Source organism: Camelus ferus, chromosome 19 (assembly GCF_009834535.1).
Source record: "Camelus ferus isolate YT-003-E chromosome 19, BCGSAC_Cfer_1.0, whole genome shotgun sequence".
NCBI lineage: Eukaryota > Metazoa > Chordata > Mammalia > Artiodactyla > Camelidae > Camelus > Camelus ferus.
This window is the reverse complement of record NC_045714.1, coordinates 37,509,862-37,522,890: the sequence shown is the minus strand read 5'-3', so window position 1 is coordinate 37,522,890 and position 13,029 is coordinate 37,509,862. Positions and strand designations below refer to the sequence as shown.

The 13,029-nt window shown below is 35.9% G+C and overlaps 2 protein-coding genes across 6 annotated transcripts in view; both read right to left on the bottom strand.

Moving 5' to 3' along the window:
• LOC116658005 (60S ribosomal protein L29-like) overlaps nt 1–13,029 on the bottom strand; it is an 801,314-nt gene that overhangs the window by 509,163 nt on the left and 279,122 nt on the right. The window lies entirely within an intron of this gene.
• Nucleotides 2,342–13,029, bottom strand: part of ITCH (itchy E3 ubiquitin protein ligase) — a 94,756-nt gene continuing 84,068 nt past the window's right edge. For all 5 annotated transcript variants that reach the window (XM_006190776.3, XM_014564377.2, XM_014564378.2 and 2 more), the window contains 4 exons: nt 12,832–12,936; nt 10,831–10,927; nt 7,205–7,277; nt 2,342–5,017 (listed from right to left, as the gene is read on the bottom strand). In XM_006190776.3, the coding sequence (XP_006190838.1) occupies nt 4,918–5,017; nt 7,205–7,277; nt 10,831–10,927; nt 12,832–12,936 (375 nt within the window). In that variant the 3' untranslated portion in view covers nt 2,342–4,917. The remainder of the gene's footprint in view (nt 5,018–7,204; nt 7,278–10,830; nt 10,928–12,831; nt 12,937–13,029) is intronic.

Genomic DNA, 13,029 nt, shown 5'->3' with positions numbered 1-13,029 from the left:
AGACTGAAAGGGGTGATATTGTAATATTTTAAGAGGGGAGAAGCATGATCATTCTAAGGCAGCAGATGGAGGGGAGAGTGGAAGCAATGACAAGACATTGCTACAGTCAACCAGGGTAGAGATGAAGGATGTGGGCTGTGGTGAGGGGGGCAGCTCTGAGAGAAGTTTTTTTAAAGAAGTTTTGGTGATGGATTGGACAGGATTTGGAGACTAGTTAGATGGAACAGCTGAGTTGGTTGTGGACGACTCCCAGGATTGTTGTGAGTAGCAGTACAGCAAAATGTTTAAGCATGCAGGCTTTGGAGTCAAGACGGTCCTGGATTTGTTTGCACACTTGCCACTTAACAGCTGTGTACACTTCAAGTTATGCAATCACAATGAACCTCTATTCCCTGTAAAATAATCATTCCTCTCTGAGAGTGTCCAGGAAGACTAAATGACAGTGCATGTGGCATACCTAAGTATTCGGGACATAGTAATAAATGTTGATCGTTGTCCTGGACTGAGTGAATATAGGTGTGATACTGGTTACTAGGATAAAGACAAATAGAAAAGGTCTGAATTAGAAATGAGGAAAAGAGGAGAATGGCTGTTTTCAGTGATACACAGGCATGGCTGCAAATTCTCAAGGTCCTCCCCTGTGGATTTCTTTGAAGAAACGCTCTTGCCCACAGTATCTTTGCTTAGTGGGAACCTGTTCATAAGGGACCAGCACTGTCCTTCTGACCTCTCCATTGAAGACCCTCCTTGCCTACCAGGAAGATTCCCTTGGATCTTCTCCCCAAATATCCTGACTGTAAATGTACAGACACACAGGAATTGACAAATGAAGTAAGCTGGGAGTGACAGCAGTTTCTGTTCTGGAGTTACACAATGTGAGACACTCTTCCTGGGAACATCAGCCAGTCAGTCCCAGTTTAATGCTTTGTAGGGTTTGGGGCTGGACAGCCAATAGTCAGTAAGGACAACTACTTATTTCCCCATGGAAGATTTCCTCATGCTGGGGGGAACATATCTCCCCCCTTTTTCTTAGCCACACTGAAACTAGAGTTTTCTGGCTGCTTATATGGGACAGGTTAAACAGATAGTCTACTTTCCAGGACCTGGGAGGAAACTAATTTCTGTCCTGCAGTCATTCTTAAATCAGCATATTAAAACATCTCACCTCTTTCCATTGGTTCTTTTTTAAATGAGAGCATGATCACTTGAGTTCCTAATAAGCAAAAGGTCTGCTAAAGCTAGTGAGGACAGCTTACTGACAGTCTTAGTAGCTAGCTGGTGGTTATCTATTGAGCACCCACGCCTGGGATCCTGTCTTAGGGCACCTCTAATTGTCCCAGAAGAGCAGATGTCGTCTTCTTGGTTCTCTTCAATGTAGGCACCAAATCCTGTCTCACCTCAGTATGTCTTTCTAGTTTTTTCTATCCACTCCACAGTGCAGACAGGCTGTAACCTGCCCATTTACAAAAGCAGAGGCAAAAATCTATGAGACCTGGTCATATAGAAGGCTTCCCTAAAGGTGGGGAAAACCTTACTCAAGACTAACAGAAAAGTGTGCAAATGGAGGACCAAAATTTTTAATTGTAAACAATCTTAACATCTTTTAAGGAAATGCAAGTGAGGCAGCCCCTTGAAGGACCTTTGTAAGAGCACTTGACTCCTTGTGGTATTTGTAGAGTTACCTGAGTATTTGAAATTACAGTTCAAGAAAACAAAGGAACTCCAATACAGTAATGTACAATCCAGTGCTGCCATTCCGTTTTTAGTTAATGAAAGCATAGCATATATACAAATAATTTTGTAAATAACTCTCAAAGAAATACAAGAAAATGAAGGGGGCTGGAGATACCAACAATATTAAATAGAAGTGGTTAACCTAAAGGAGTTTAAAAGGATGGAATTACATCCAAAACAAGGAGGGATATAAAAATAGAAAAGTCTAATTCCTTGAGTCATTCCTAATAACATTTCAGATTCTTAACCAGATAAACAGAAAGTGGCAGAGTGGGCTTGACTGAAATAGTTCATTTAGGATGAGACCTCTGTGGGCAGGTGAGTCATGTTTCACTAAAATTTCTGATGAATACACATTGGTATGTCAATCTCTTGATGAAAAATTAGTACCTGAATTTTAAATAGAGTTATTGTAAGTCTTATGAAATTGGATTCTTCTGCACTCTAAGATCGTGAAAGACAGAGCAGAAATTCATTATTATGAGTCGCTGGATCAGTTTTAAATCACTCTATTTGATGAACAAGTGAGGTCCTTCCCTCCTGACCCAGGCTATATGAAATGCTGCCTTCCCAACCTCCCAAAAGAGCAGAAGAATAAGGCCATTGCTCACTTTACTTTGTTTTTATTTCAACATAACATGCAGTAAAAAATAATAATAACAGGATTTATTAGCATTTACAATGCTTACAAAGAAAAAGGACTCTAAAAGCAATTTAGTTCTGATTTAAGAAATTGCTCTAATTAAACACTTACAATAAATCTATTTCCAGATGTTCAGTTTGGACCAAAATTTAAGATAGTATTTAGTAAATATTTATGTCTGCTGTTTATTTGCAGTATTTTTATATAACCTCTGATTCTTGGGATATCCAGCCCCCATTTTCCTAACACAGCAGGGAAAGACATATACATGTGGCCATTTAAATTAAAGGAAGAAATGGAGTAAGGGAGATCCCAGGCTGCAAAAATATATACAAGCATTTACCTTTTCCAGAACTAAACTTTTCTTCCATAAAAATATTAAATAGCCAAGCCCTATAGAACTAGGGCCAGGACTACTTCAAATATAACTATTCTGTATTTTAAAAATATAGGGCAGAGAGCCTTTTGGGTGATATTTATACATTTTCACACAATATTTCTAGGTCCCTAAATGAATCATCAAGCATTATGTAGAACAAGGAAAGTCTACTTTCTTACATTATCTCTTAATTTAATCTCATAAATGTCTAGTATATATTGTAGGTAACTACATTTCAATATGAGCATTCACCTCAATAGGAAGTCTTTATAGAAGGCTTAATCTCCATAGCCAAATACTACCAAAGTTCAGACATATATAACGAATGGGTAGTTGGCAGCATTTGCTCTGAAAGACAAAGCAATAGCACTTTTCCCCCTACCAACAAAAGGGCAGAGAGTCCCTACTCTGAAAACAATTGGGGCTTTTAGAGACCATACCACGTTTCCTAGAGCATATAGAATAAAATCAAAATAAAGATAGGACTGGGGAGAACCCACTCTCCCCCTTTCACTGACAATTTCTGGATGAGGCAACCCTTTCACTCACATAAGTCTGCTTTATGATGGCAGTGTTTTAGAGTACAGATACACAAGTTTGAAAATGTTTTTGTTGTTGTTCCAGGATGCAAAAGGAAGAGTAGTTAGGGACCAAAAAACCCCCATTTTCTTTCCGTATGTAATTGGGGTTTGCTATTTTCTGCTTCGTTTTGGCTCAATGCTACTTGTTCATGCTATGCTACTGAAACCTGCTGAAGTCCCTATTTCATGAGTTATGAGGCTGTCCTCAGGGTTCAGCTATGATAGGCACTCAGCTGGCTTAGGCTTCATCCCACTGTCCATAAAATAAAACCTCTGACAGCAGCCATCTTGACAGAGTCTAAGCTAGGCTAAGTTAAAAGAATTACTACAGATAAGTTCAAAGTGCATTAATTAGTTACTAACGGAGCAATCTAATATTAAAGAGTTATAGAGAAAACCTGTTAAAGTTTTTAGAGGTGAACAGAATATCCAACTCAGGACAATAGAAAGACTGGAAATAACTACTCCAACATGTGTCAGAGAAATGATAAATCTGAAGGCTTAATTCACACAGACAATACATTCCTGTGGTTACTAGAAATGCATTGCTAGTAAATGTATTACTCCCTTCTTTTTAGTTAGTACCACAGCTCTCCGTCCCTAATGAAAATGTAATTTTATAGGATGTTTCACTGACCTCTACTTGGACTAGAAAGAACTCGAGTTATAACTTGAACTCCTTTAGCAATAATTAAATAACTGAAGTTGCTGGATTATGATAAAATTATAAAGATGCAATTTATATATAGGGACATACAAAAACTGTGATGGCCTTAGATGAATTTGCTAAATTAATTCCAATTCTAGGTTAACTTTTATCTATAGTGAAGGAAGCATAGTGTTAATACTGTTTGTAAAGTTTAGTATTTGCAGGGCAATTAAAACAAACTTCCAAATGAAGAGAGTTATGAAGTCATTTGCAGGCTAGGACCAAGTTCTCCCCAAATTCAAATTTATAAAACTACTTTGTAGAGAGATGCAAGAGCCCTGCATCTCTCCTTTCCAGGAATAATAACATCAAAATGATGCACGGATTCATGCTCTGGAAAGGAAAAACAACAGTCACGCCAGGCTGAAATGAGAGGGAGAGCACAAGCCAGAAATTTGCTCATGTCCCCAGAAACCGAGTTAAGCTTGTCCTTTTAAACAAATACCTCTTACCAGGAGGCTTAATAGGAAGATCTTACATATTTTAGTTACCAAAGGACTTCCCCGCATATCTACAAAATCTCTAACAGAAAAAAACCTACTCCCAAGGGAGACTTCTGACACTCATATACAGACTTGTTAAGGAAACAATCTAGTGGAATAAGACAAAGCAGATTTCATTGCTCTGTTAAATCTCATGTTAAATAAAGTTTTGACTAGTCATTTGCAGATATGATTTCTGGAAACGCTGAGAAGAAAGCCAGAATCACTAGGAGATAAATCTCAATGATAACATTAATTTACTTACACTCAAGATAACTCTCTAAATAGTCACAGTCCAATTTTATAACAAGATGTGCAATAGGCAGAGAAGGAAAAGGACAAACATTGCAAATAAGTTCTTTTCCTTTGGTGGTGCAAGTTCTCAGAAGTCACTCTTGTCCAAATCCTTCTGTTTCTTCAATGGCAAATAACAGCTTTTCCTTCAGTTGCTCATAGCTCTTATAGGGTGGCAGGTCCAGGCGGTTAAAACTAAAAGTAAGAATTGTTAGCTTGAGAAAAGGAAATATACAAAGACTCATATGGGCAGTATAGTATATAACAACACTGGTTTTGAAGTCAGGCAAAATTGGGTTCAAATCCCAACTTTTGTCACTGGGCCTTTAACAAGTGCTTTTTACCGTTCCATTCCTTTGGTAAAATGGGAACAACATTTACCTCTCAGGACAGAGTGAAGAAGAAACAAGCATCTGTACAGCACAGTACCTGTGCTCAGCAGTCACTAAGTGAAGTGTTAGATCTCTCAAGATCTCCCATCCACCCTAATCTAGATCACAGGACAGCAGATTTTTTCTGTAAAGGGCTAGACAGTAAATATGGCTTTGTGGGCCATAGGTCTCTTATCCAAAGATTTTCAGTATACCACATTAAGATTAAAAAATAATTTTCTGTTCTAATATCTAATATTCTGATCCTACTCAATTTCTCTGTCCAATTTTTAGCTGTGAGTTTTTAAAGGGCATCTTCTAATTTGGGGCCATATTAAGATCACCTTCACAAGGTAATAGGCAGTAAATCTGCCCTGAAGCCTTGGCCTTCTGCTGTATTTTTAGGATAAAATGTAGGCAGATGTTTGACAACAGAATAATGCTACCCACAAAGGGAAAATAAATTTACATTTATGAAAATGAACAAAAGGAAACATGGAACTTGAAAAAGTAATGAGGCAGGTTTTCATGTATGACTGAGATAAGCTGTTCACAATTACATAATGGCACAGCCTATTCCAAGTTTGAAAAAAGGGACAAAAGATCAAACCAAAACACATGTATACAAGGTGAATGTACAAAAATCAACTGTATTTCTAAACAACTACACACTGTATAGCACAGGAAACCATATTCAGTATCTTGTAGTAATCTATAGTGAAGTAGAATATGAGAACAAATGTATGTATGTTCCTATGTGACTGAAGTATTGTGCTGTACAACATTGTAAACTGTACTTCAATAAAAGTATATTTTTTAAAAAATCAACTGTATTTTTATACACTAGCAATGAATAATCTGAAATGAAATTAAGAAAATAATTCCATTTATAATAGCTTTAAAAAGACTAAACTACTTAAGAATAAATTTAACAGAAGAAATGCAAGGCTTGTATAATGAAAAGTACAAAACATGGCTGAAATAAATTAAAGACAACCTAAATAAATGGAAAGACATCTGATGTCCATGAATCAGAAGACATAATACTGTTAAGATGACAATACTCTCCCGAATTAATCAAAGCAATTCGTATCAAAATCCCAGCTGACCTCTGAAGAAATGGACAAGCTGATCCTAAAATTCAAATGGAAATCCAAAAGACCCAAAAGAGCAGAAACAGTCTTGTAAAAGTTGGAGAAAGCATACCTAATTTCAAAACTTACTGAAAAGCTATAGTACTCAAGACAGTGTTACTACTGCCACTAAGGATAGACACATAGATCAATGGAATATAATTGAGAATCCAGAAATAAACCCATGTACTTATGGTCAATTGATTTTCAACGAAGGTGCAAAGTTGCTATTTTTAAAAAGCTACGTGTATGACAATACAAAGGAACAAACAATAAAACAAATAAAAAGGGCAGATAGGGAAAATAAAGGAATATCCAGCAAGGTCTATATATGACCACAGAAATGTCTCACAAAATAAAGTTCAAATATTGTTGACAATAGGTTGAATTTCAACGTATTACACCTAAGATTAGGGTTTAGTTTTAGTTTTGCACAATTTTGCAAATGTGGTTAAACTACATTTATAGTTAGAAAATACTATTTCTGTTGCCATGTTAAGAGTAGCTCTCCGTATAGCTATCTAGATGTGATTTCTTCCTCTGCCTGCAAAGTTTAAAGTTTTCTAAATATGACATTAAAAAAAAATTCAGGGGTAAGAAAGGGGACTGACTGTAAATGGGCACAAAGGATTGTTCGGGGGTGACAGAAATACTCTAAAACTGGATTACCAAGATGGCTACTTCTCTGTAAATCTCCTACATATCACTGAATTAAAACGGGTAAGTTTTATGTTACATAAATTATACCTCACTAGAGATGTTAAAAATAATTCAGTATCATGGGGGAAATATTTCATTTCTAATCTCCAACATATTTTAATATCTACAGGATAATTGGGAAAAGGCTATTTTTCTATACTCTTTCTGATTTTACTTACCAGGTATGACTTCTGGGTAACCAGTTTTCTTTCCCAACTTTTTCAATGCAGAATTTCTGTGGTCCATTGCTCCCTAAAATATAGTGAACTCATCAACAGTGTGACAGGGCAATGGTTCTCAAATTGTTATCCCCAATCCAGCTGCAACAACATCACCAGGGAACATGTTAAAAATCACCCATAGGCCCTAACCCAAGCCTACCGAATTCAATCAAAACCTCTGGGGGTGAGGCTCAGCAATATGTGTTTTAAGAAACTTCCAGGTGATTCTGATGAGTGATAGAAGTTTGAGAACCATTTTGTTAATGTGTGCCCAAGAGAAAATGCAGTTTTATCCAGTATTCCTCAGAATAACAGTACTATAATAATAGCTCACGTAAGAGAACACATAGAAAACTTATTTTCAGTTTTAAACACAACAGGGAGGAGGGAGGGTATAGCTCAGCTGGTAGAGTGCTTGCTTTGCATGCATGAGGTCCTGAGTTCAATTAAAATAATAAGTAAATAAATAAGAACCTAATTACCTCCCCCAAAATTAAAAAAAAAAAGAATAAACACAACAGGGAAACTACAATCACCATCTTATACAACAAAACTTGACTTAAACAGAAAATCGTTAAAACTTTAGAAAATGTGAACAACCTAGTAGATATTAATAATGCTTGCGTTTACTGGTCCTGTAGGGCGTACCCTTACGCATACACACACCCAACTCTTGCCTCTCACTTACTCTGTGTTGGAGACAGCTGTGAATGGGTGATCTTTAAATACTGGTTTTCTAAAAAGTCACTACTCCTCCCTAGGAAGCATTTATTGGTAGGACTTTTTATTTGAGAAGGGGCCAGGCACGCAAAATGCCCTGCAACATGTGAGACAGTCATTCCCAAGGAACTTTCTCATGTCCTACCTGACTAAACCCAGTACAAATATAAACTGGTAGTACTTTTATATCTAGTAACATTGAAGTGTTATCACAAATGTGAAAAGCCAAGTAATATAGGAAATGGTCATTATGAAAAGAAACAGTTAAAATTATTAATTAAGCTTGAAATTATTAAATAGTCTACTCACTCTGCACACTCTCTTTACTCAATGCATCACAGCATTTCTAACCACATAGGTGGAGAGTTTCATTTAATAGTTAATATGTAACAGCAGAGTCTGGATTGCTTTTAATAGACTTAGAATCGAATATTACTATCGTCCTGGATGCTTTCTAAAACTGCATGGAATTTGAAAACTTCAAGTTGTAAACATTATATACCGAAAATAATTTTAGGTTGCCTGTTGTTTTCAATCTTACTTTGACACTGTCCCTACACCAAACAACTTCCATTTAGACTCTTAGACCTCTGTTCCTATTTTCAGCTTGTTTCAACTTTCAAATGATATGGTCTCTGTCGCCTTTTCCCGTATCAGAGCCTTGGCCTGTACTGGAATTTCATAATTAGACACTGTACTTTAAAATAAGATCTACCCCATTTTTTCTCTACTTTGATCACCTATAAATTATTTTGGCAGGCATACTATCCCTAATTCATTTAGATTATTTCCCTATTTTTCTCATATTTATTTAAATCTATTATTTCTTACCTTTTCTATCTGTTCTTTCATATTCCAGTGCTTCTTATACAGAAGGGCTTCTGACCTTAAACCCAAAACTTTCAAGTAGGTACAAGTATCTAGCCACTCACTTGTTTCTTCTAACATAGTTGTTCCCAAATATACATGTATTGAAATAAACATTTCAGTGTAAATCACTTTGGAAAAAATTTCTTCTTTACAGTGAAGTGTTATGTATCTGTATTTACTGCAGATTGTACATATGTTACTTCACATCTACCAATTTCATTCCAGAATATTAGTGAGGATATTCTGTTATTCAATGGGATGTTAGATCTGATAAGGTTGAGAACCACATTAAATTATTATATACATCACTCTTACAACTTTCTCCTCCTATACTTGGTGGAAGACTGAATCAAAAGTCCTCTAAAATTCTATGAACCACAATCTTGCTGTCTCTGCCTTCCACAGGTATCCTTCTGTGTTGTTTTAGACAGCTCCACCCAACCTCAAATATTATTTCCAAGAGCAGACCTAGTTCTCATTTCCTTAATAATCAGATTTCCAGTTTATACTGAGAAGCATATACCAATTTTTGTCTCATTTTGGTCACTGTTCCTTACCTCCCCAATTCCCAACATGGTTTCTCTTTTTCAAATTAGACAGCATTCTCAAACGTGTCCCTCCCCAAAAACTTACTTAGAAATTATCCATTTGAGACCTCTCTCTCAGCAGCACTGGATAAAAATTTCCCTTCTATATTACCTTAGAGAGACTAGAATATTTATTTCTCCTCTTCTCTCTCTGGCCTGGCCTTTAAGTCTGCCTCTAGGCTATTCCTGACTAATCCCTAAATACAGATGTTTCTAAGCATTAGCTCTCTACTCTTCTCTGTATTCTATTTCTGCATAAGCCCATCCATTCTCACAGTTTTAAATGTCACTGCTTCACTGCTCTTATGACTCTACTTTATCTCTTTCCTCTTACTTCTAAACTCATACTTTAATTAACACCTGTATAACTGTCCCCCCATTGACGTTTCCTACTTGGTTGTCTGATAGTTACCTTAAACTCAGCAGGTGCCTTACAATTCACACTTCACACTTTTCAATCTTTCACAGCATAGTAATAATATTTTTGACATTCTTCCTTTATATTTTAATCTTCTAATCAAGTCCTATTTCTACCTTTGGAACCTCTCTAGCATTGATCTCTTCTTTTCCATCTCTACCTCCATTTCCTAAGATCACATTCTTATCACTGCTTTAATATTTCCAGGCTCTCCCTATCTTTTAATGCACACTATACCTTGCTATCAAATATTCCTAAAATACAGCTTCAGCAAGTTCTTCTGTCTTCAGAAAATTCCCACAGCTTCCAAAACCCTGAGTAATCTCCAAATTCTTTTGATCTGACTTTTGATATCTTTTAAACTGGTTCCACACTGTATCCAAAATTGCCTACTTGATTCTTTAACTCTGACTCTCTGCTCTGCAGACTTAGGGATCACAACAACTCTTCTAACCTCCTACTTGCATAGTGTTGGTGTTAAAGACTCGAATTTACTTATTATTTAATCACAAAATAATATTCTTATGGTGACTGATTTCAAAACAACAGACATTTTAATCAGTGACTACTATGTGAAAGGCACTGTGGTAGGCACCAGAAATAAAAAGATGAATATATAGATCTGCATATAATGGAGCTCCAGGTATAACAGGGAAAAGTGGTAAATATATCATTAAAACATAATACAAACAATGCCTGGCTCCTAGGAGACACTAAAATGTTTACCAAATGACTGAATGAAGAAACAGATTTATATACAGAAGACCACTATCCTACTGAGTTAAAATGTGGAGTTTAGCCTAAAACTTAATAATTTCTACAGATAAGGACTACAAACTTTAAAATTTGTATAAATGCAGGATAACTGTAACTAGTTAAGAAAACGGCTATACATGTCTTTGTTATTTCTGACACACTATATACACATTAGTGTAACAGCAGTGTGATGAACAATTTTCTATATAGCGAAAGTGATCCTGCAGACATACCCATGAGGTCAGCAAATCCTCCGACTGGTAATCGGCAGGTTCCAGTAACAAACTGCAAAAGTCTCATTCTCTTCTCATTATCGATTTCTTTAACAAACTGTTAAAAGCACATTAAAACATATGCTATGTTTAGCGTACTAAACAGGAAAGAAAAAAATCATTTCAAATCTTAACCATGAACTTCCGGGGTCACATGCACTAGAAAATGACTGTACCCACCACTGTGGATAACAGAGATTCTCCATGTTTGTCAAAGCCCCACCAACCTTTCCCTATAAAAATCTTAGTAGCATATTCTTTTTTTTTTTTTTTTAACTTAGTAGCATATTCTTATAGGAAGACAGAAAAAGAAGAGTGCCCTGGGCCCAAGAGCTCCCTACTCAAACAGTCTCAAGATCATTTCTTTTAGAGCAACCCATCCTTTCCCCTCTATATCCTGTCCTATAGAATAGAATATTCACGTAGTTACATAGGACAAAGAGTCTGAGTCAGAACAGCCATTTTGGTTTTACAAACTAATGATATATCAAGCTCACAAATTCTGATCCAGATATATATTCTTCTCTCAATGTTGTTTATGTTTTGGTGTAGCTATATGTTGTCAGAATTATTTGGATTTTAACTCCTACAATTCTGGCTCAAAACATTAAATTTCTGGAATATGCTTCCTAGCCTATAACACAGGTATTTTGGTTCAGCCAAAATTTTTTTTTGGTAAATAATTTTTATCCTTCTGTACTACTGTCAAGTATTTTAAAATGCTAATCGTATTCATTAAAGAACCTCAGTCATCTAAGTTTCCTATGTACTTCCTTATATAAATAGTAGGCATTAAACATTTTTTTATTGTGCTAAAATATATATTAACATAAAAATGTACCACTTAACATTTTAAGTGTATAATTCAATGGCATTAACTACATTCACACTGTTGAGTAACCAACACCACTGTTTCCAGAACTTCTATTATTTTCCCGAATAAAAACTCTGAATGCATTAAACTTACCTCCTCACTTCTGCCTCCTTCTCCCTGGTCCCTGGTAACCTCTATTCTACTTTCTGTCTCTATAAATTTGCCTATTCTAGATACCTCACAGAAGTGGAATCATGCAATATTTGTCCTTTTTATGGCTGGTGTATTTCACTTAGCATAATATCCTTAAGGTTCACCCATGCTGCAGCTTATGTCAGAATTTCCTTTCTTTTTAAGGTTGGACAATATTCCATTTTATGTGTAATACCACATTTTGTTTATCCATTCATCTGTTGATGTACACTTAGGTTGCTTCCACCTTGTGGCTATTGTGAATATTGCTGATATGAATATAGGTATACAAGTATCTGAGTCTCTGCTTTCAATTGTTTTGGGTATACCTAGGAGTACAATTGCTGGATCATATGATTCTATGTTTAACTTTTTGGGAGCCACCAAACTGTTCTCCACAGTGTTACATCATTTTATAATTGCCACCAGCAACGTAGGAGAGTTCTAATTTCTCCATATCCTTACCAAGGATGATTATTTTCCATTTTTGATAACAGCCACTCTAATGAATGTGTATCTCATTGTGGTTTTGATATGCACTACCTTAATGATGAGTAATGTTGAGCTTCTTTTCATGTACTTATAACAAGACATTTTTTAGGAGACACCATTATGATGTCAAACCAAGTCTCTCAAGTTTTGTCTTCTAAACATTAAATAATTCTCAATGAGATATGAATGATGAAAACCATATTTCAGACAGTTCAAATGCAGGGGAATCTTATCATCTGGACTTCTTACACTCTGGCCAAAGGTACAAGGTGTGTGTTGCTTACTTGGAAACAAACTTAAATGGATACTGTTATGATCTGTAGTTATTTATTATAACAAATAGAATGGAATGAGGGGCCTCAACAAACTGGTACATTTTGTGCTGTGACTCTTTTCCATATGTAGTATAGGCAATTTCTTAAAAACCATGGTATGTCTGCCAAAAGAAATAAACTGAGACAAACCTGCCAAAACCACACGATTTGTTTGCTTGTCCTAGTGTAATGACGGTAGATGGCATGTCTTTGCCAGTCATTCAAATCAATCTCTTGCATTCCACACAGAAGGACCTTTAGGGAAGGAAAAGACAAATAGTTTTTTCTTTAGGTAACTGTACAACCTATATAAAAATGCCAGACATAGGTAAGAAAAGACAAATATTA